The sequence below is a fragment of the Lampris incognitus genome, chromosome 3 (genome assembly GCF_029633865.1).
Source record: "Lampris incognitus isolate fLamInc1 chromosome 3, fLamInc1.hap2, whole genome shotgun sequence".
Taxonomy (NCBI): Eukaryota; Metazoa; Chordata; class Actinopteri; order Lampriformes; family Lampridae; genus Lampris; species Lampris incognitus.
Genome location: NC_079213.1, coordinates 7,927,425 through 7,947,356, shown reverse-complemented (window position 1 = coordinate 7,947,356; position 19,932 = coordinate 7,927,425). Strand labels below are relative to the sequence as shown.

At 47.7% G+C, this 19,932-nt stretch overlaps 1 protein-coding gene and 1 long non-coding RNA gene across 2 annotated transcripts in view; one reads left to right on the top strand and one right to left on the bottom strand.

Moving 5' to 3' along the window:
* The window catches only part of LOC130109110 (synapsin-3-like), a 174,020-nt gene that overhangs the window by 24,886 nt on the left and 129,202 nt on the right, over positions 1-19,932 (bottom strand). Inside the window, exons 7-9 of the mRNA XM_056275851.1 lie at positions 9,856-9,998; positions 7,412-7,486; positions 5,277-5,379 (exon numbers count right to left, since the gene is read on the bottom strand). Of these exons, the coding sequence (XP_056131826.1) occupies positions 5,277-5,379; positions 7,412-7,486; positions 9,856-9,998 (321 nt within the window). The remainder of the gene's footprint in view (positions 1-5,276; positions 5,380-7,411; positions 7,487-9,855; positions 9,999-19,932) is intronic.
* On the top strand, positions 1,802-4,793 carry LOC130110135 (uncharacterized). Its single transcript, XR_008810025.1, has 3 exons — positions 1,802-1,928; positions 2,041-2,250; positions 4,113-4,793. It is a non-coding gene; the product is annotated as an uncharacterized LOC130110135 (long non-coding RNA).

Genomic DNA, 19,932 nt, shown 5'->3' with positions numbered 1-19,932 from the left:
CATTACTAATTCACTAGTAATTAAGTTTTTTTTACTTAGAATATGTTCCCCATACTAAAGTGACATCTTGATAATTACTAATTCACTAGTAATTAAGTTCTGTTACTTGGAATATGTTCCCCATACTAAAGTGACATCTTGATCATTACTAATTCACTAGTAATTAAGTTTTTTTACTTAGAATATGTTCCCCATACTAAAGTGACATCTTGATCATTACTAATTCACTAGTAATTAAGTTTTTGTTACTTAGAATACGTTCCCCATACTAAAGTGACATCTTGATCATTACTAATTCACTAGTAACTAAGTTTTTGTTACTTAGAATATGTTCCCCATACTAAAGTGACATCTTGATAATTACTAATTCACTAGTAATTAAGTTCTGTTACTTGGAATATGTTCCCCATACTAAAGTGACATCTTGATCATTACTAATTCACTAGTAATTAAGTTTTTTTTACTTAGAATATGTTCCCCATACTAAAGTGTTACCAGGTAAGGTGATGTTCGGTGTCAGTGTTTCAGTTTCAGCCCCATTTTAAGAATATGACCAGAAAAATTACCCAGGCCCAGCGGTTCTCAATCAGGTCCTCAGGCGCTACCAGCAGTGCTGGTTTTCTATTCTGCCATGCAGGTCGTTACGTTCGCCTGGTGTTCGGGTGTAAAACCTCCTTCATGCCAAGCTGGAACAGGTGGAACAGAAGGGGAAGGTAATGAACTACCTGGCAGAGCAGGAAACCAGCCGCAGGAACCAGACAGCCATTGTCCCTGAGGACCTGATTGAGAACCACTGCAGTGGACAACAGTGGAGACAATGGTAGTGTGTGTGTGTGTGTGTGGGGGGGGGGTTGAGATGGACTGGTGACCTGTCCAGTGCATGCTGGGGACAGACCTCAGCCCCCTCAACGTGATCTTCATGAAGCTGATGACGGGTGAATAAATGCGGTAACTTGCAGCAGCGTGAGCGGCCTTTCACCTCGCTCCTCTCCAAGGAGGTCAGCGCCAGCCAACTTAGCGGTCCAGTGTTTTGCTAAAGGGCACGTCAGCAGCGCAGAAGACTGCAGGCTGAAGCGCGCACGTACCCGTGTCCCCCGCTTAAACGACGCCTTAAATCCATGTTTGTTTGATTAGGTCGTCCTTGAGATGAACGGCGTCCCTCTCCACTTCGGATACGTCAACAACCAGAAGTCTCAAAATAAACGTCTAGAAGAACAACACACCACAATGCACACCCCAAAAAAAATAATAAAACAAACAAAACACAACCAAACTCCTGGAGGGGGAAAGACTGAAGTGGAAATTTGGCGTGACACCGTGAGTCAGCGGGCTTCGGTTAAACAGTTTCTGCAAGTTTTTTCCACGGGTGCAAACGCACACACGACCCACACCGCCGTCGGGGCCACGTCATCAAGTCCTGCCGGGGCGACAAAGCAGGTAAACACACTTGGAGGCTTCACCAATGCATTCCAGTTTATGCTTAAAATATCACACAAAAGGACCCCGGTTTGGTTGTGTTCCTCAGGAAACAACACTTTCCACACACACACACGCACACACACACACACACGCACACACACCCACACACACAAGCACGAGGACCCGTCCGCTGAGTCACCGTAGTTTGTTGAATGTATTATGGCTGTGTTTGGTCTATTGGGAAATCTGTCTCTCAATGTTCTGACGACCACATCTGCTCGAGTCTAACTACGCCCTTCCTCCACCGTCAGGCCGCTACAGCGCGCTCTTTCTCAACATGATCTATGACCTCACGACCACAAAAAAAGAAACCAAAACAAAAAAAACCTCCCCCGACTGTCAACAGGACAATAATTTTGCTGGATCACAGCACTGCCGATATTTCACTGTTATTTCAGCAGCCTTCTAACCAGAGGAGGCTCTGGACGTCTGCCGTGGGTTGAGAGCTGGTAAGTTGCCAAGAACGGACAAAGCCGTCCAACACGCCGCCTGTGAAACCTTACAGGAAGCTTAAGAGATTTGGATGGATAATGGATGGTTTGTCTGTCCACCCCTCTACAGAATTCGGACGCCAGAAAGTCCTGCTTATTCCTGCCAGAGCTGTTTGCCTGTGGATGTGCGGACGAACTGCGGAAGTTCGGTTCGACTGTGATCCCCCTTGGCGTCGTCGAGTTCTCGCCTCTTTTTAAAGTCACAATCCATAGTGTCAGCCGCCGCCGCACTACGTGGGTCAGCAAGTAACGGGACACCTCTCGCCACTGGGTCAACATCGTGAGTTTGTTTGAGAAATTTAGACAACTGAAGGCCTCAAAAGGAATTAAAAACAGGGCGGCCTGGCGGTCTGTTCCGTTGGCTACCAACATGGGGATCACCGGTTCGAATCCCTGTGTTACCTAGGGTCGGGCGTCCCTACAGACACAATTAGCCGTGTCTGTGGGTGGGAAGCCAGATGTGGGTATGTGTCCTGGTCGCTGCACTAGCGCCTCCTCTGGTTGGTCAGGGCGCCTGTTCAGGGGGGGAATAGGGGGAACTGGGGGGGATAGCGTGATCTTCCCATGCGCTATGTCCCCCTGGTGAAACGCCTCACTGTCAGGTGAAAAGAAGCAGCTGGTGACTCCACATGTATCGGAGGACTTCCTGGTCATGAGGTCTTTTGAGAAACTGATAAAACAGGAACTAGTGGACAAAACCCAATACCTTCTTGATCCGTTTCAGTTTGCATACAGGGCTGGGCGAGGTGTACAGGACGCCACTGCCACCTTACTTGACCTTTTATTCAAACACCTAGAGCAGCGGTGGCTAACCATGTGCCATGGAGAGCCATGTGTATGCAGGTTTTCATCCCAACCCGACTCCACACCAGGTGAGTTCACTGATCCAGTCTTCCTCTTTGGATGAAGCGTTGCTAATCAGTGAAATCACCTGGTGTGGAGTCCGGCTGGAATGAAAACCTGCATACACATGGCTCTCCATGGCACATGGTTAGCCACCCCTGACCTAGAGGGCAGTAAAACTCCTGCCAAGCTGCGGTTTGATTCAGCCCACTTGTTGGTGGATAAACTCTCTGACTACTTTGGTGTTGCCTCTAGTTTGGCATGTTGGATCCTTGACTTCCTCTCCAACAGAACCCAGAGGGTTAGGGTAAATGATTGCATGTCAGGGGAGCTCTCTTCATCTACAAGCTCAACCCGGGGCTGTGTCCTCTCACCACTTCTTTATATTGCATACACAGAATACGCTGTGGGAGTCAGTTTGAGAACCAATATATCCTGAAGTTTGCAGATGACTCAGTTATAGTTAAGTCTCCTCCACGATGATGAATCGAGTCATGGCCCTGTGGATGATTATTTTTAAAACTGGTGCAAAAACTCGTTCTTTCAACCCAACATGTCGGTGGCAAAAGACGTGCACAGACTTCAGACGCCAACCTCTTCCACCACCATTGAGGGTCAAGAGGTAGATTCTGTTGTCAGCTATAAATACCTCGGTTCAATCATCGATAACACCCTCACTTTCGAATGTAATGGTGAAACGGTTTGTAGGAGAGGTCAGCAATGACTTTTCTGCCAACAGCAGCTCACCAAGTGTCGTGTTGACAGCCTCCTGATTGCTCTCTTACAAATCTTACATAGGGTCAATTTGATCATTTCCCCTCAGCTGTTGGTATGGTAGTCTAAATATGAAATCCCAGAATACACTGGCTAAAATAGTGAACACAAGCAGCAAAATTACAGATGTCCAGCAGAGTAGCCTGTCTGTTCTGCTTAACAGTCAGGTGGTGAAGAGGGCAAATTCCATCCTGTCTGACTGCACTCACCCTCTTCGTCAGGAGTTTTTAATCCCTACCCTCTGGCACCCACTTCAGATTCCCCTCAGCGAAGAAGACAAAACGATACAAACACCGATTCATCCCCACAGCCATTACCCTCCTCAACTCGGGGAGAAGGAGGTAGCTCGCCCACCATGACGATGTAGCCCTACCTGTAGGATGATGTTTATGTTTATTGCATTGCTAATTATGTTGTTGCCACTATTGTATTTACTTTAAAGCCACTTTATGTTGTCATTGTATTTCTACAACGAATTGTATTCTTACAACAAATTCTCTGCATTTAACCCATCCTACTATATAGGAGCAGTGGGCAGCTGCAGCACTCGGGGACCAACTCCAGTTCTTCTTTCTATTGCCTTGCTCAGGGGCACAGACAGGAGTATTAACCCTAACGTGCATGTCTTTCTGATGGTGGGAGGAAACCGGAGCACCCGGAGGAAACCCACGCAGACACGGGGAGAACATGCAAACTCCACACAGAAAGGACCTGGGACGGCCTGGGGTTCGAACCCAGGACCTTGCTGTGAGGCAACAGTGCCTAACCACTGGGCCGCCGTGCTGCCCTTGAGATATGGGGATGACAGGACAGACATCATTGTATTACTCTTCTTGTTGTTCTGATGCTTGTCCACTGATACAGTGCTGCTGAGTCTGTGGTACTCTTACTAATGTGACCTCATGTGTGCCTTTTATGTTGCACCTCATGGGGCAGTACTAATCGCCCTTTGGGGATAAATAAAGTTGAGGTTGAAGTGAGGCGGACAGCGGCTGTGTACATCAATTGCTGATTGTACCTTTAAGTCAGAGGTTACGAAGACCAACCGAGGAACCACGTGGTCGATATCATGGAGTTTTGTTTAAAAATATAACAGATTTGAATCTTCTAGATTGGTTCCCATGCTACTTCATGCTGTGAGCCACCTGTGGGGGGTACTTTTTGATCCAAGACCCAACAAATATTTTGTGTAGTAAAATCAGTAAGTAAGTGAAAACTCTAGTTGCTGTCTGTACTGTTCATCTATACAGTATTTCTCTTTTCAATATTCACTTAGTCAACTAATGATCAAATGAGACAGAAAGGGCGTGTCAGCATTAAACATTGTTTTAGTGGCATTTTGGAATAAAATTAAATCACAGCATGGCTTAAATTGACTCCAAAAATATGAAAATAGTTTTTCTTTTGATTTATGTAAAAACCAAAAAAAGTAAACAAATATGCCCTTTTTCTGTCTCCAAACACAAATGTGTTTATCTTGGTCTTCCCGCAACCCTCCTGGTCCATGACTGTGACCCTGCTGTGAGTCCCGACCCGTAATTTGAAAACCACTACTAAAAATTGAATAAGGACCTGTCTGAGGTACTAATGTGGATCAAAAGTGAGAGTTCCCCCCTTCATAAAACAGCCACCCGCGGCCTCTAAACTCAGACTGATAAGAGTTGAGGGCCGCTGTATGAATCGACTGACCTCGATGATGTAGTCGTTGCCATCTTTTCCATGGACCGCCTTCACGGCACAGATGTCAAGGCCTCCAAACATCTTGGCGCAGGAGTCTACCCACAGACGGTATCTGAGACACGGTGACAAATAAAAACTGATAAACAAGCAATATGTGAACATATAATCTGTTGAGGACGTGAGGGAGTACAGGTCCATAGCTGTCTGTCTTCAAGACATACAGCAGATGTCCATCCACCCATCCATTATCTTAACCACTTATCCTGCTCTCAGGGTCGCGGCGATGCTGGAGTCTATCCCAGCAGTCATTGGGCGGCAGGCGGGGAGATACCTGGACAGGCCGCCAGGCCATCACACAGGGCCCACACACACACACACACACACACACACACACACACACACACACACACACACACACATTCATACCTAGGGACAATTTAGTACGGCCGATTCACCTGACCTACATGTCTTTGGACTGTGGGAGGAAACCGGAGCCCCCGGAGGAAACCAACGCAGACATGGGGAGAACATGCAAACTCCACATAGAGGACGACCCCCAAGGTTGGACTACCCTGGGGCTCGAACCCAGAACCTTCTTGCTGTGAGGTGACTAACCTCTGCACCACCGTGCTGCCTCACAGCAGATTTGCCATTCTTAAATAATGTCGGGAGACGAGTACTTGAGGGTAAAAGTAAGAGGTAATCAGGGGGAAAAAAATGAAATCACAGTTTTGACTGCTGTGACTTTTTTAGTTGCAAGAGGCAGTCAAGTCAATTTTATTTGTATAGCCCATTAGCACAAACTACAAATTTGCCTCAGGGGGCTTTGCAGCAATACAACATCCTGCCCTTAGACCCTCACATCAGATAAGGAACAACTCCCCCCAAAAAAACCTTTAACAGGTAGAAAAAATAGGAAGAAACCTCAGGGAGAGCAACAGAGGAGGGATCTCTCTCCCAAAACGCACAACGTGCAATGGATGTTGTGTGTACAGAATAAAAACCAATCTACAGAACACCACATTGAAAGAGGATAACAGAATTATAATGGAATTATAAGATATATGAAGAATATGATGAGGAGGATGCCAAGCAGTGTCCAGATGCCACCGTAACAGCCCAGGACCTGAGCCACGTGACCACCATCACCATGGAGACCTGACAGGAGGACAGACTATGCACGCACATAGGGGAGACTCACATCACACCATTCACATACACGGGAGAAAACATCAGGGTGAGAGAAGGGGGTATGGGGATGGCAGAGCTAAGATCCTGTGGGACTTCAGGTTCCAGACGGACCAGCAGGTGCTGGCTAACCAACCGGACATTGTGGTGGTGGACGAGGATCAGAGGACAGCAGTAGTGATAGATGTCGCAATCCCGAGTGACGGCAACATCAGGTAGAAAGAGCATGAGAGCTAGAGAAATACCAAGGGCTGAGGGAAGAACTAGATCGGATGTGGTGAAATCCACAGTAGTCCCAGTGGTAGTCGGAGCACTAGGGGCTGTGACGCTCAGACTGAGAGAGGCTCCAGCAGATTCCAAGAGCAACACATGCAGACAGGTGACAAATTAAAGGTCAACCTGAAGGCTTGATCCCTACAGTGAAGTGGTCCGTGGGCTCTGTTATGCTGTGGGGGGGCATTTTCCTGGCATGGTTTGGGTTCACCACTTGTCCCCTTAGAGGGAAGGGTCACAGCAAATTAATACGTTATACTGCGTGATCTCCTTTATCCTATGATGAAACATTTCTATCCTGATGGGAGTGGTCTCTCCCACGAGGACAATGCTCCCATCCACAGGTCATGAGGGGTCACTGAATGGCTTAATGAGTATGAAAATGATGTAACTCATATGCTGTGGCCTTCATAGTCACCAGATCTCAATTCAATTGAACACTTAGGAGAGATTTTGGACCGATATGTCTGCGCCCTCCACCACCGTCATCAAAACACCAAATGAGGGAATATCTTTTGGAAGAATGGTGTCCATCCCTCCAATAGAGTTCAGAGACTTGTAGAATCTATGACAAGGAGCACTGACACTGTTCTGGAGGGAGAGGGAGAAACAGAGAGAGCGAGAGAGCAAGAGAGAAAGATATAATGTAGAAAACTGTGATTGTTTCCCTTTAACCATCTCACCTGTCAGTCATGGCGATTTGCTCCAGCATGGCGGAGCCCGTGTTGGCTTTCCAGTTCCCAGAGATGGATGTCCTCCTGAAACAAAAGCAGAGACACAATACAGGAAATGATCAACTGTAAAGTTATTCCCTCAAGCAAGAATTAGATGGCCATGGCCAACACAACAACTTAGTCACTCTAAATGTCTGTTTTTCTGGTTGTATATGGGGTGTGGGGTGCGTTATCGGCCAACCTTCACTGATGATGATTGCAAGCAACGCCTAAATTATGTTTGTGTCATGCTGACTGTGGCCAGGGATGTGAGATGAGATAAGGCATGGGTCCTTGGTCCTCAATCCCCTCTTTCTGGTTAAAAGATTGTGAAATCTGGGAGGGCGCTGACTCACAATCCCACTGTTGCTTTATGCGCTGTTGATTTCACCGTACACGGACTCTTGCTTTCAAGTGGGTTTCATTGTTTGAAAGAGAAACCGAAGAGAAACCACATATCAAGAATTGTTTCCTTGTTCTAATAAAAAAACCCCAAAACAAAACAGACCCTGGGGTAGTATCCTGGAAACGCCAGGACCTTTGTTACAAACTGAGATGAACCAAAAACTCCTTTTGAGAAACCTTTCTATTAAAACAGAAAGGTGGGGGCGTCCGGGTGGCATGACGGTCTAGTCCGTCTGACCAAGGCTTGGTCAGGAGTCCCTACAGACACAATTGGCCGTGTCGGCGGGTGGGAAACCGGATGCTGGTATGTGTCCTGGTCGCTGCACTAACGCCTCCTCTGGTCGGTCGGGGCGTCTGTTCGGGGGGGAGTGGGAACTGGGGGGGAATAGCGTGATCCTCCCACGCGCTATGTCCCCCTGGTGAAACTCCTCGCTGTCAGGTGAAAAGAAGCGGCTGGCGACTCCACATGTATGGGAGGAGGCATGTGGTAGTCTGCAGCCCTCCCCGGATCGGCAGAGGGGGTGGAGCAGCGACCAGGACAGCTCAGAAGAGTGGGGTAATTGGTCGGATACAATTGGGGAGGAAAAAAAGGGGCGAAAAAACAAAACAAAAAAGGTGGATCAATTCTGCACATACTGACCTGACAAAAATGTGATGTCAGTCACATGACTCACAAAGGCTAGTCATGTTGTGTCCTGTACTGTGGCTATGCCAATCAAATGCTAAGAAAAAGTGCATTCTGGGAATTTTCCCTCACTTGTATCCACATGCACATATGATTATGCTAATTAGAGGATGACACTTCATCCGTAAGATTAGCCATGCAGGGCTGTCCAAAGCGGCCCTCCACATTGCAGAACAATAGTGGGTACATTGGCATGCACATCTCACCCTGGTCACGGTAATACTGTGATCATGGAAACAGTCATGTCATTACCTTTATCTGATTTCCAAAACTGGCATAAGGTCTTAATTTACGTATTCACAACCCAATTAAGGCCCTTGAATTTTTGTGCCATATTTTGATTGTTTTTTTTTTTAAATGTGCGTACATCTTAAACTAATTTCTTTAGGTTTTTGAAATTGCACATTTCAGGGGGAAGTCACAGATCGTGGATGACAGTAAACATGGCTGACATATGATGGGGAAGTCCGTGTTTGATGGGGATTGTATTGGCCTGCTCCACTGAGGACTGTCAGTTGTTCTGAATACTAAAATGAATGATGATGTCAGCTGATTTAGTAGTCACACCAAAAAACTTGGCATAAACTGATAACTCCTAATCCTTCTTTGCTTGTAAACACACTCAACAATAACAGCAACAGAGCTGGGTAGTTAGCGGTATCAAGGAGGCCACGTCATAGAAAAGCCGGCATGGGGCGTCCGGTCTATTCCGTTGCCTACCAACACGAGGATCCTGGTTCGAATCCCCGTGTTGCCTCCGGCTTGGTCAGGCGTCCATACAGACACAATTGTTCGTGTCTGCGGGTGGGAAGCCGGATGTGGGTGTGTCCTGGTCGCTGCACTAGCGCCTCCTCTGGTTGGTTGGGGCACCTGTTGGAGGGGGAGGGGGAACTGGGGGGAATAATGTGATCCTCCCATGCGCTACGTCCCCCTGGTGAAACTCCTCACTGTCAGGTGAAAAGAAGCGGCTGGTGACTCCACATGTATGAGAGGAGGCATGTGGTAGTCTGCAGCCCTCCGTGGATCGGCAGAGGGGATGGAGCAGCGACCGAGACGGCTCGGAAGAGCGGGCCGGTTGGCCAAGTACAATTGCGAAGAAAAAGGGGGTGGGGGGGTGGAAGCGAGCATGATGCAGACATGGTGGGCCACATGATGTCACTTACTACTGTTATAATAAGCACCTTCACCATACACAGACAGAGAGGTTAATTAGGTACTGGTGTGTGCCACGGACCAGCCTGGTCACTCCTGATTCCTCCTGGACCTAAACGAACACACAAACCACAGCCCTCCTCACCCTCGTTCTGTACGTGTACTGTCTTACATGTAGGCCTTGTAGTTGGTGCCAATCTTCTGGATGCGGATGTCGTATTTGGATTCGACGTAAGGCTCAGATGTGGCATACGTCCCGGCCAGAGCCACCACGCTGGTGATGTCCTGGAAATCCTGTTGAGTCTCTACCTTGATCTGTTACACACAGAGAGAGAGACAGACATTACTCATTAGCATCTGGCTAATTACAGACTGCGCCATTACACAAGTTGCCGGTTTGAACCCCACAGGAATTTCACACTTAGCGCAGACAGGATAAAGAAAGGCTCCGGGACAGAAACATGCTGCTTTGAAGTGTGTACTTGTCCTGCCCTTTACACTTCCTGTGTTACATGAACAGAGCGACGCAGGCTGCCGGCGAGCGACCACATCGACAGAGAATGTGACCGGCGACACCAAAGAGCAATTTTCACAGCTACACTTTTTCCATTAGCTAACAAAGCCGTTTGACGTACGCCCTCCCATGGCAGGAAGGAAGCGGCTAACAACCTCATAGGTAAATTATACCAATTATTTAGTTATATTAACTAGCGTAGCTAGGATGAGACGGACAAGGTAGGTGTTGGGGGTACGCCAGGCGGACGTCCTCCCTGGCCTTTAATCTGTAGCGCACCGTCAGTTTGTGAGATGGAAAATGTTATAAAGAGATCTTCCCTCACATGTTCACCAACGTTCCCACCCCCCCACCCCCTTCCTGCGGCCACAACGAGGATGAGAAGAAATATGGGGTGTGAGACAGAAAAGAGAAAAACAGGTAGGGGAGGGCGAGAGGGGGGGAGGGCGAGAGAGAGAGAGGGAGAGGGTGGGAGAGGGAGATCAGGAAAGGCAGGAAGTGAGACGGAAAGGTCTGGTCATTGTTGGACATATAATGAAAGGAACTTCTGGTTTGGCATCTTTAAGTTTCATCTCTAACTCGATTCAGCTGATCTGAGGTGTGGAGAGCTCAGCGCTGCGTTATTTCTGACACAGTGCCACCAACACCAGACATCAACTTTCTAGTGACAGGCAGTGTCACAACAGTAAATTATGGCTAACTGTCAATACTGCTACTACTACTACTACTAATAATAATGATACTAACAACAAGAGGAAGAAGAAAATACTGAATGTAGTGTTGTTGTTGATCCATCCATCCATCCATCCATCCATCCATCCATCCATCCATCCATCCATCCATCCGTCCATTATTCAAACCGCTTAACCTACTCAGGGTCGCAGGATGCTGGAGCCTATCCTAGCAGTCATTTGGCGGCAGGCGGGGAGACACCCTGGACAGGCCGCCAGTCCACCACAGGGCCCACACATACACACACATTCACACCTAGGGACAATTCAGTATGGCTGATTCACCTGACCTGCATGTCTTTGGACTGTGGGAGGAAACCGGAGCGCCCGGAGGAAACCCACGCAGACACAGAACATGCAAACTCCACGCAGAGGACGACCCGGGACGACCCCCAAGGTTGGACTAGCCTGGGGCTCGAACCCAGGACCTTATTGCTGTGAGGCGACTGCGCTAACTACTGTGCCACCGTGCCGCCAATAACAATAATAATAAAAATAATAATCATACTAATAATAAGAGGACGAAGAAAATGCTAAATCTAGTGCTGATGTTGTTGTTGAGGAGGATGATGATGATGATGATAATATTAAAGCCCCATGTTTTTCAAATTGATTAACAGCTCATAGACATGAATGGATGAACTGATCCAACATCATACAGCTGGAGCCAGTGGATCGATGTTGTTCTAGCACAAGACTGGAACGCCGAGACTTGGAAGCCAAACATATTACTTTTACTACAGAATTAAGGTGTAGGAAAAACTCACATGCAAGCACACACACACACACACACTTGCTTGCTTGCTTGCTGGTTGTCCATCGTGCCCGATGATGACCATCTTCTTCTATTTGTGGGTCCTTTGGTGGCGGAATAGTCCGATCCTGGATGCACAGTTGCAGACCGGGCATGTAAAAGTGGTGCTGGAGGGGGTAGGGGTAGCTTTGCGAGCATGCCTCTTCGCACGCTTTGCTACACGGTGTTGTGTGCGCTGGTACTGTACTTCACTCCCTCTGAGATGTGAGAGCGCCAGGTTGTGCGGCAGAAAGCAAGTTCCTCCAAAGAAGAGGGGTTGATCTGACATCTTTTTAGTGTGGTCTTCATTTGGTCTTTGAACCGCTTCTTTTGCCCACCAGCAGTGCGTTGGCCAAGGCGTAGTTGGCCGCAGAGGACTTTTCGTGGGAGTCGTTCGCTGGGCATGCGGATAACATGCCCAAGCCACCTGAGTTGATGGTGTTTTAGGGTAGACTCCACGCTGCAGCTGCCTGCCCGCTCCAACACCTGTGTGTGGCACTCTGTCCTCCCAAGTAATGCCGAGGATCCTCTGGAGACATTTTACATGGAAGGCCTCCAGGCTTCTGAGATGGTGGCTGTAGATGGTCCATGCCTCACATCCATAGAGTAGTGTGGAGATTCACACTGCTCTGTAAACACGCACTTTAGTGTGGAGATTGAGGTTGCTGTTTTGGAAAACCCTTCTCCTTAGACGGCCAAAAGATGTTGAGGCTTGTTTGAGGCGGTGCTGAATCTCATCGTCTATTTTGCAGGTGTTGGATAACATACTTCCCAGATATTTGAAGGCAGGAACAGTGGCCAGTTGTTGCCCTTCTGCTGTGAAGGTTGTTGGGTGGTTTGGGAGGCCGGCAGTCAACTGACAGATTACCTCTGTCTTTTGGGTGTTAATAATCAGTCCCATTCTCCTGTATGCAGTTACAACTGCCGACAGAGTGTTTTGTAGAGCTTCTGGTGTGTGAGCTACCAGGGCACAATCGTCGGCATACTGTAGCTCAATAATGGTCTCAGAGGTCAACTTGGTGGTTGCCTGAAACCTCCTGATGTTGAATAGGTTTCCATCGAGCCTGAAGTCAATAGTAACTCCAGCCTGCTTCTCCAGCCTCCTTCGTAACAGTGTTGTAACAGAGACTAAGAAGATATTGAACAGGACTGGGGCTAGCACACAGCCTTGTCTGACTCCAGTCTGCACACCAAAGGGCTCAGAACTGCGGTTCCCCACTACCACTCGGGCCATCATTCCTGAGTGAAACTGTCCAAGAATGGTAAGAAACTTGGGTGGACATCCAAATTTCTTCAGGACTTGCCACAGCAGGGCCCGGTTAACTGTATCAAATGCCTTTGAGAGGTCTATGAATGCTATGTATAGATCCTTGTGCTGTTCTCTGCATTTCTCCTGGAGCTGGCGTGTCACAAAGATCATGTCAATGGTCCCTCTATCCTTTCGGAAGCCGCATTGTGACTCTGGTATGACCTGTTCGGCTACTTCGAGTGTTAGTCTGCGGAGCATGATCTTGGCTAGAACCTTTCCTGCAATGGCCAGCAGTGAAATACCCCTACTGTTGGAGCAGATGGATTTGTCTCCTTTGTTTTTATAAATGGCTACAATGTTGGCATCTTTCCACTGTTGGGGGACACACTTGCGACTCCACACCTCAAGGATATAGAGATACAGTGTCCTCGTACAGAGGTAGCCTCCTTTCTTGAGGATTTCAGCTGGAGTATTATCAGGTCCAGGGGTTTTGTTGTTTTTCAGGGTCTTGACTGCATGTAGGATTTCTTTAAAAGATGGTGGGAGGTCTAGGTCTTGCAAGGTAGGCTGTTCAGGGAGTTCTGCCAGTACAGTTGAGTCCACTGGGGTGGGCTGGTTGAGCAGGGTGTTAAAATGCTCGGCCCACCGCTCCACTAACAGTGCCTGATCCTTGATGAGAGTTGTTCCATCAGCAGACCTAATGGGTGTCAGGGAGCAGTTTCTGGGGCCATAGATGGCCTTAACTGCATCATAGAAACCACACATGTCATTCCTGTCTGCATGAGCCTGGACTTCATTTGGCTTTCAGAATCCACCTCTCATTTTTCAGTTTCCGCAGATTTGCCTGGGCCTCAAGGCGGAGGTCTTGCCATTTTTTCTTGAGAGGTTAGGATAGTAGGGTACTGAGGGCAGCTCTGTGTGCCTTATGCATGTTGTCCAGGAGGGTGGAGATCGTTCCGGCATTGTCATCAAACCAGTCCTGATGTTTCTTGGTTTTGAAGCCAATGGATTGGGCTGCATTGTCAAAGAGGGTGGTGCTCAGAGAGGTCCACTTTTCATCCATCCCAGACTCTGAGTTGATCAGCTGTTCAATGTCAACTAAGTTGTCGGCTAGAGAACGATGGAAGGTGTTTCGGGTGTCGCTGTTGGATAGTCTGGCGCAGTGGAGTGGTTTCTTTTTTGGCCCAGATTAGCATCTCAAGGGTCGGACATGTACTCTGACTTTTGTCAGGATCATACGGTGGTCTGTCCAGTGGATCGATGTTGTTCTAGCACAAGACTGGAACGCCGAGACTTGGAAGCCAAACATATTACTTTTACTACAGACTTAAGGTGTAGGGAAAACTCACATGCAAGCACACACACAAACACACACACACCACTCAACGTGAGAAAAAGAGGAAAAAGAGGGAAAAAGACATATACAAACTGCTGGGCGGGGCAGAGAAAACTTCCAAGAGTTTGAAAAACAAAAAACGCCATCATAAACTCAATGAAATGGAGCACGGCGCACAAACAACGAAACGCTCAGCCGAGTTCTGCTTTCTAACGCACGAGGCTGGTGACTTTGATGGTTCTGTGGGGCAACAAATGATGTAGTCTCTTTGAAAGGGGCAACAGAAAGGCAATTATGGGTGTCTGTGCATATGTGAGAGCGCACAACTCTGAAACCCACAAAAACCCAAATCACATGCAGTGGCAGCCTTTAACCCCCACCCCCCCATCCAGCCCGTCCTCCATTTTTACTACAAACCCTACTACCGTCTCCTCTTCCTCTGTTGTGTGACGTAGCCGAGGCGTCCTGATGGTTTCCAACAGAGGACTCACATACCACCACAAAGCATCACAACTCCAACCAGATCATTCACGCCATCAGAACCTGTTGTAACGGGTGTCAATTTTTTTTTCCAGCAGGGATGTGATACCGCAGCTGTTTGTGACCAAGTGATCTGATTGGTTTAGAGGTGTTTGTTATTCATGATTACATCACAGGAGCCTCATCACTTCATCTGTATCATTCCTCGTCTGTCAGCTGATTTCATCGACATCTGATGTCAATGGCTGCCGTCGGTTTTCTGCGTTAACGATGGATACGTTTATAAATATCCATTAAGGGCGTCTGGGTAGTGTAGCAGTCTATTGCCTACAGGGATCGCCGGTTCGAATCCCTCTGTTACCTCCGGCTTGGTCGGGCGTCCCTATAGACACAATTGGCCGTGTCTGCAGGTGGGAAAGCCGGATGTGGGTATGTGTCCTGGTCACTGCACTAGCGCCTTCTCTGGTTGGTCAGGGCGCCTGTTCGGGGGGGGGGGCTGGGGGAAATAGTGTGATCCTCCCACGCGCTACGTCCCCCTGGCGAAACTCCCCACTGTCAGGTGAAAGAAGTGGCTGGCGACTTCACATGTATCGGAGGAGGCGTGTGGCAGTCTGCAGCCCTCCCTGGGTCGGCAGAGGGGGTGGAGCAGCGACCGGTACAGCTTGGAAGAGTGGGGTAATTGGCCAAGTACAATTGGGGAGAAAAAGGAGGGGGGGGGGGGGAATCCATTAAATATCCAGACAGCCTGACACGGACAATGCACTTGGAGACGCCACCAGTGAAGCGAGCAAGCTAATCTGATGCTAATGCTAATGCAGGTCCTACAGCACACACCTTCTTCTCTAACTGCACAAAGAACAGCAATGTACAGAATATATATATATATATATATATATATATATATATATATATATATATATATATATATATACACTCACTGGCCACTTTATTAGGTACACCTTGCTAGTACCGGGTTGGACCCCCTTTTGCCTTCAGAACTGCCTTAATCCTTCGTGGCATAGATTCAACAAGGTACTGGAAACATTCCTCAGAGAGTTTGGTCCATATTGACATGATAGCATCACGCAGTTGCTGCAGATTTGTCAGCTGCACATCCATGATGCGAATCTCCCGGTCCACCACATCCCAAAGGTGCTCTATTGGATTGAGATCTGGTGACTGTGGAGGCCATTTGAGTACAGTGAACTCATTGTCATGTTCAAGAAACCAGTCTGAGATGATTCGAGCTTTATGACATGGCGCGTCATCCTGCTGGAAGTAGCCATCAGAACATGGGAACACTGTGGTCATAAAGGGATGGACATGGTCAGCAACAATACTCAGGTAGGCTGTGGTGTTGACACGATGCTCAATTGGTACTAAGGGGCCCAAAGTGTGCCAAGAAAATATCCCCCACACCATTACACCACCACCACCAGCCTGAACCGTTGATACAAGGCAGGATGGATCCATGCTTTCATGTTGTTGACGCCAAATTCTGACCCTACCATCCGAATGTCGCAGCAGAAATCGAGACTCATCAGACCAGGCAACGTTTTTCCAATCTTCTATTGTCCAATTTTGGTGAGCCTGTGCGAATTGTAGCCTCAGTTTCCTGTTCTTAGCTGACAGGAGTGGCACCCGGTGTGGTCTTCTGCTGCTGTAGCCCATCTGCCTCAAGGTTCGACGTGTTGTGCGTTCAGAGATGCTCTTCTGCATACCTCGGTTGTAATGAGTGGTTATTTGAGTTACTGTTGCCTTTCTACCAGCTCGAACCAGTCTGGCCATTCTCCTCTGACCTCTGGCATCAACAAGGCATTTTCGCCCACAGAACTGCCGCTCACTGGATATTTTCTCTTTTTTGGACCATTCTCTGTAAACCCCAGAGATGGTTGTGCGTGAAAATCCCAGTAGATCAGCAGTTTCTGAAATACTCAGACCAGCCCGTCTGGCACCAACAACCATGCCACGTTCAAAGTCACTTAAATCACCTTTCTTCCCCATTCTGATGCTCGGTTTGAACTGTAGCAGATCGTCTTGACCATGTCTACATGCCTAAATGCATTGAGTTGCTGCCATGTGATTGGCCGATTAGAAATTTGCATTAACGAGCAGTTGGACGGGTGTGCCTAATAAAGTGAGTGTATATACCGGCAAAAATAATCTTTAAATAATAATCCAAAAATAATCCTATACCTAAAAAGCGAACCAGCAGTGTTTACTGAGGTTATTTCATTTATATTGAGAATGTTGTTAAGAACTTCATTTATGTTCTTTGTAATGTTACAAAAAGTGAACTTAAGTGTTACTAGCTAGTGTTAAACTGGTTTATAAGCTAGCGACATTGTTTCCACTTTCACGCTCGGAATAATGTGACATACTTGGTGGCATGTGCTGCATTTTTGGTGGAAGAAATTTGCGAATTTCACATTAAATTTCATATTAAAAGCAACGTTTTAAACAATGTCTCTGGTCACCCTTACTTTGCAAAACTGTAGTTTAAAAGCAACACACCATTCAAGGCCATGTTATCATGACACACTTCCCTTGTTTGCAATAAGAAGGTGCCGAGAGCAATCTTGCTAATGGTGCTATAAGAGATTATAGTTGTCTGTGTTAAAATTAGGCAGTAGGACACAACAGGAAGGCGCTATTTTCTAACCCTTTGCTGTCTGAGGCTGAGCAGCAGTACTGCAGGTCAGTGAACCTTCCACAGTCAATGCATTCGCATGGTGCAATAAAAGGACGTTATTGTTCACAGTTTAATGTTGGGATAATATGCCACACAGTGTCCGGAAACCAGAACTAAATTGTGATTTAGGGCCATACATTACAAATTAATTCGACTTGACTTGCTGTTCTGCGTTGTAAGGAAGAGCACAGGGTGCTGTACGTGTGGACTCTGCTGCCGGGCCTGTGTTTTGGCCCGACCGTGGACTGTGACGGCGTGTCGATAAAGCAGGAGTGAAGCATGAAAGCAGGCAGCGCAGCTGGAAAAAGACAAAATGTCCTCAATAAGAGAAGCTTGGCTTCACAGTTCACACCGTGGCTCCGGAGGTAGAGCCCAATAGTTTGTGGCGGGGGTAGTGGGAAGGGAAGGGGGGGGGGCAAACCAAACCGCAGTGTAAATACACAGAGTCATCCTGAGAATCCTGCGAACCTGGAGGATAAATAAAGGAAAAACCACTATGTTGCAGAGAGAAGCTGTGAGGTTAATCAAGAACGAGGCAATGTGGCGATGTAAATCCATTTTGATTATAGATTGGAGATTATTATCTAAGGCCCACTTACACAAAAATGCACTTGAGATGACTCTTGACTATGACATGTTTACTGTTTAGTGTGTACTAATGCTTCTTCATATGGTAATACTATGATTACATAACATTACATGATGCCAGCTGGTAAAACTGGTAATGCATTTACTAATTGTCGACTCGCTTGTAAGTCACTTTGGATAAAAGCATCTGCTAAATGAGTGAATGTAAGGTCAATAGAGAGAGAGGAGAGAGGAAGAGTGAGCAAGAGATAGAAAGAGTGCGTTAGAGAGAGACAGAAAGAGAGAGGAGAGAGCAAGAGAGTGAAAGAGACAGAAAGAGTGAGCGAGAGAGACAGAAAGAGAGAGGAGAGAGCAAGAGAGTGACAGAGAGAAAGTGAGCGAGAGTGAGAGAGGAGCGAGAGAGGAGAGAAAGCGAGAGAGAGCGAAAGAGCGAGTGAGAGAGAGTGAAAGAGGGGGGAGAGAGAAAAAGAGGGAGCGAGACAGAGAGAAAGAGGGGAGAGAGAGCAAGAGCAAACAATAGTGAGAAAGAGCAAGCGACAGATAGAGCGAGAGAGAGAGAAAGAACAAGCGAGTGAGCGATAGAGAGAAGTAGAGAGCGGGCGAGTGACAGAGACAGAGGAAAGAGCGAGCGAGAGAGAGCGAGAGAGAGAGAGAGAGAGAGGCGTAGAACTGGTCTGAAGTTCTAGGACTCGTTGTCCTGGGCAGACAGACAGACTCATGTCATACTGGTCGGCGTCCAGCCTCAGTGACGCGCCAGTTAAAACAAGCAGGTGGCTGAGTGGACTGTTTTCACCGGGAGCCTCAAAAGGCCGAAAAACCCTGTTTAGGAAGTACTCCAAACCTTTCCTGCCACCGTCTGAAATGATCTCACCAACGCTGTCAACAGGAATTACTGAAGCAATTTAGAATACCAGCTTCTTTTTTGGGGGGGGGGGTCATTGTTTTCTTCCTTTTTCAATAAGTTTTAGATAGGTGAGATCAAACTGGGACATTGGTCACAGAATGAGTGCAGCGTACTTCCACTTGAGTTAGCATGCAGGCTAATTAGGATGTTAAAGGGAAGCTATTGTGGTGTTAGCCACCCTAACGAATCTGGTGTAAGAAATGCAAATTTACAAATCCCTCTCCGAGTAAAAAGTCTATGTCTGAGAAGAGAATCACACGGTAGCGAGAAAAAAATACAACACGAGATGCATTTGTTAAAGGCAAACAAAACCGACTTGCTGTTTGTTCGCGGTGCCTTGTGAGGGCGGCAAGGTTAAGTGAGGTCTTGATCTACATTGGCTTGCCAAAAAAGTCCAAAAGCATGATGGGAAATTCTATAGGGGCTGACCTGAACGGGAAACCAAGCCCCTTTGGATGAGGAGGGGGGTATAGGAAGTTATTTCCCCTGTCTGTGTTCTGCGAAATTCCGCAGACAGACAGGGAGACGGAGAGAAAGATGGAAAGAGAGTAAGACAGACAGATTGAGTGCAAAAAGGAGAGACAGCCAGGGAACGCATTAAAAAGAGACAGATCCATCAAAGCATTTGTATGCGTGTTATGGAGTATCACATTAGGAAAGCTGTGTGGAATACTTCGCTAAAACTCCTTCACCAGGGGCGTCTGGGTAGTGTGGCGAACCTCTGGTTCGAATCCCTGTCTTACCTCCGGCTTGGCCGGGCGTCCCTACCGACACAATTGGCCGTGTCTGCAGGTGGTAAGCCAGATGTGGGGGGAGTGTCCTGGTCGCTGCACTAGCGCCTCCTCTGGTCGGTCGGGGCACCTGTTCGGGGGGGAGGGGGAATAACGTGATCCTCCCACGCGCTACGTTCCCCCGGCGAAACTCCTCGCTGTCAGGTGAAAGGAAGCGGCTGGCGACTCCAC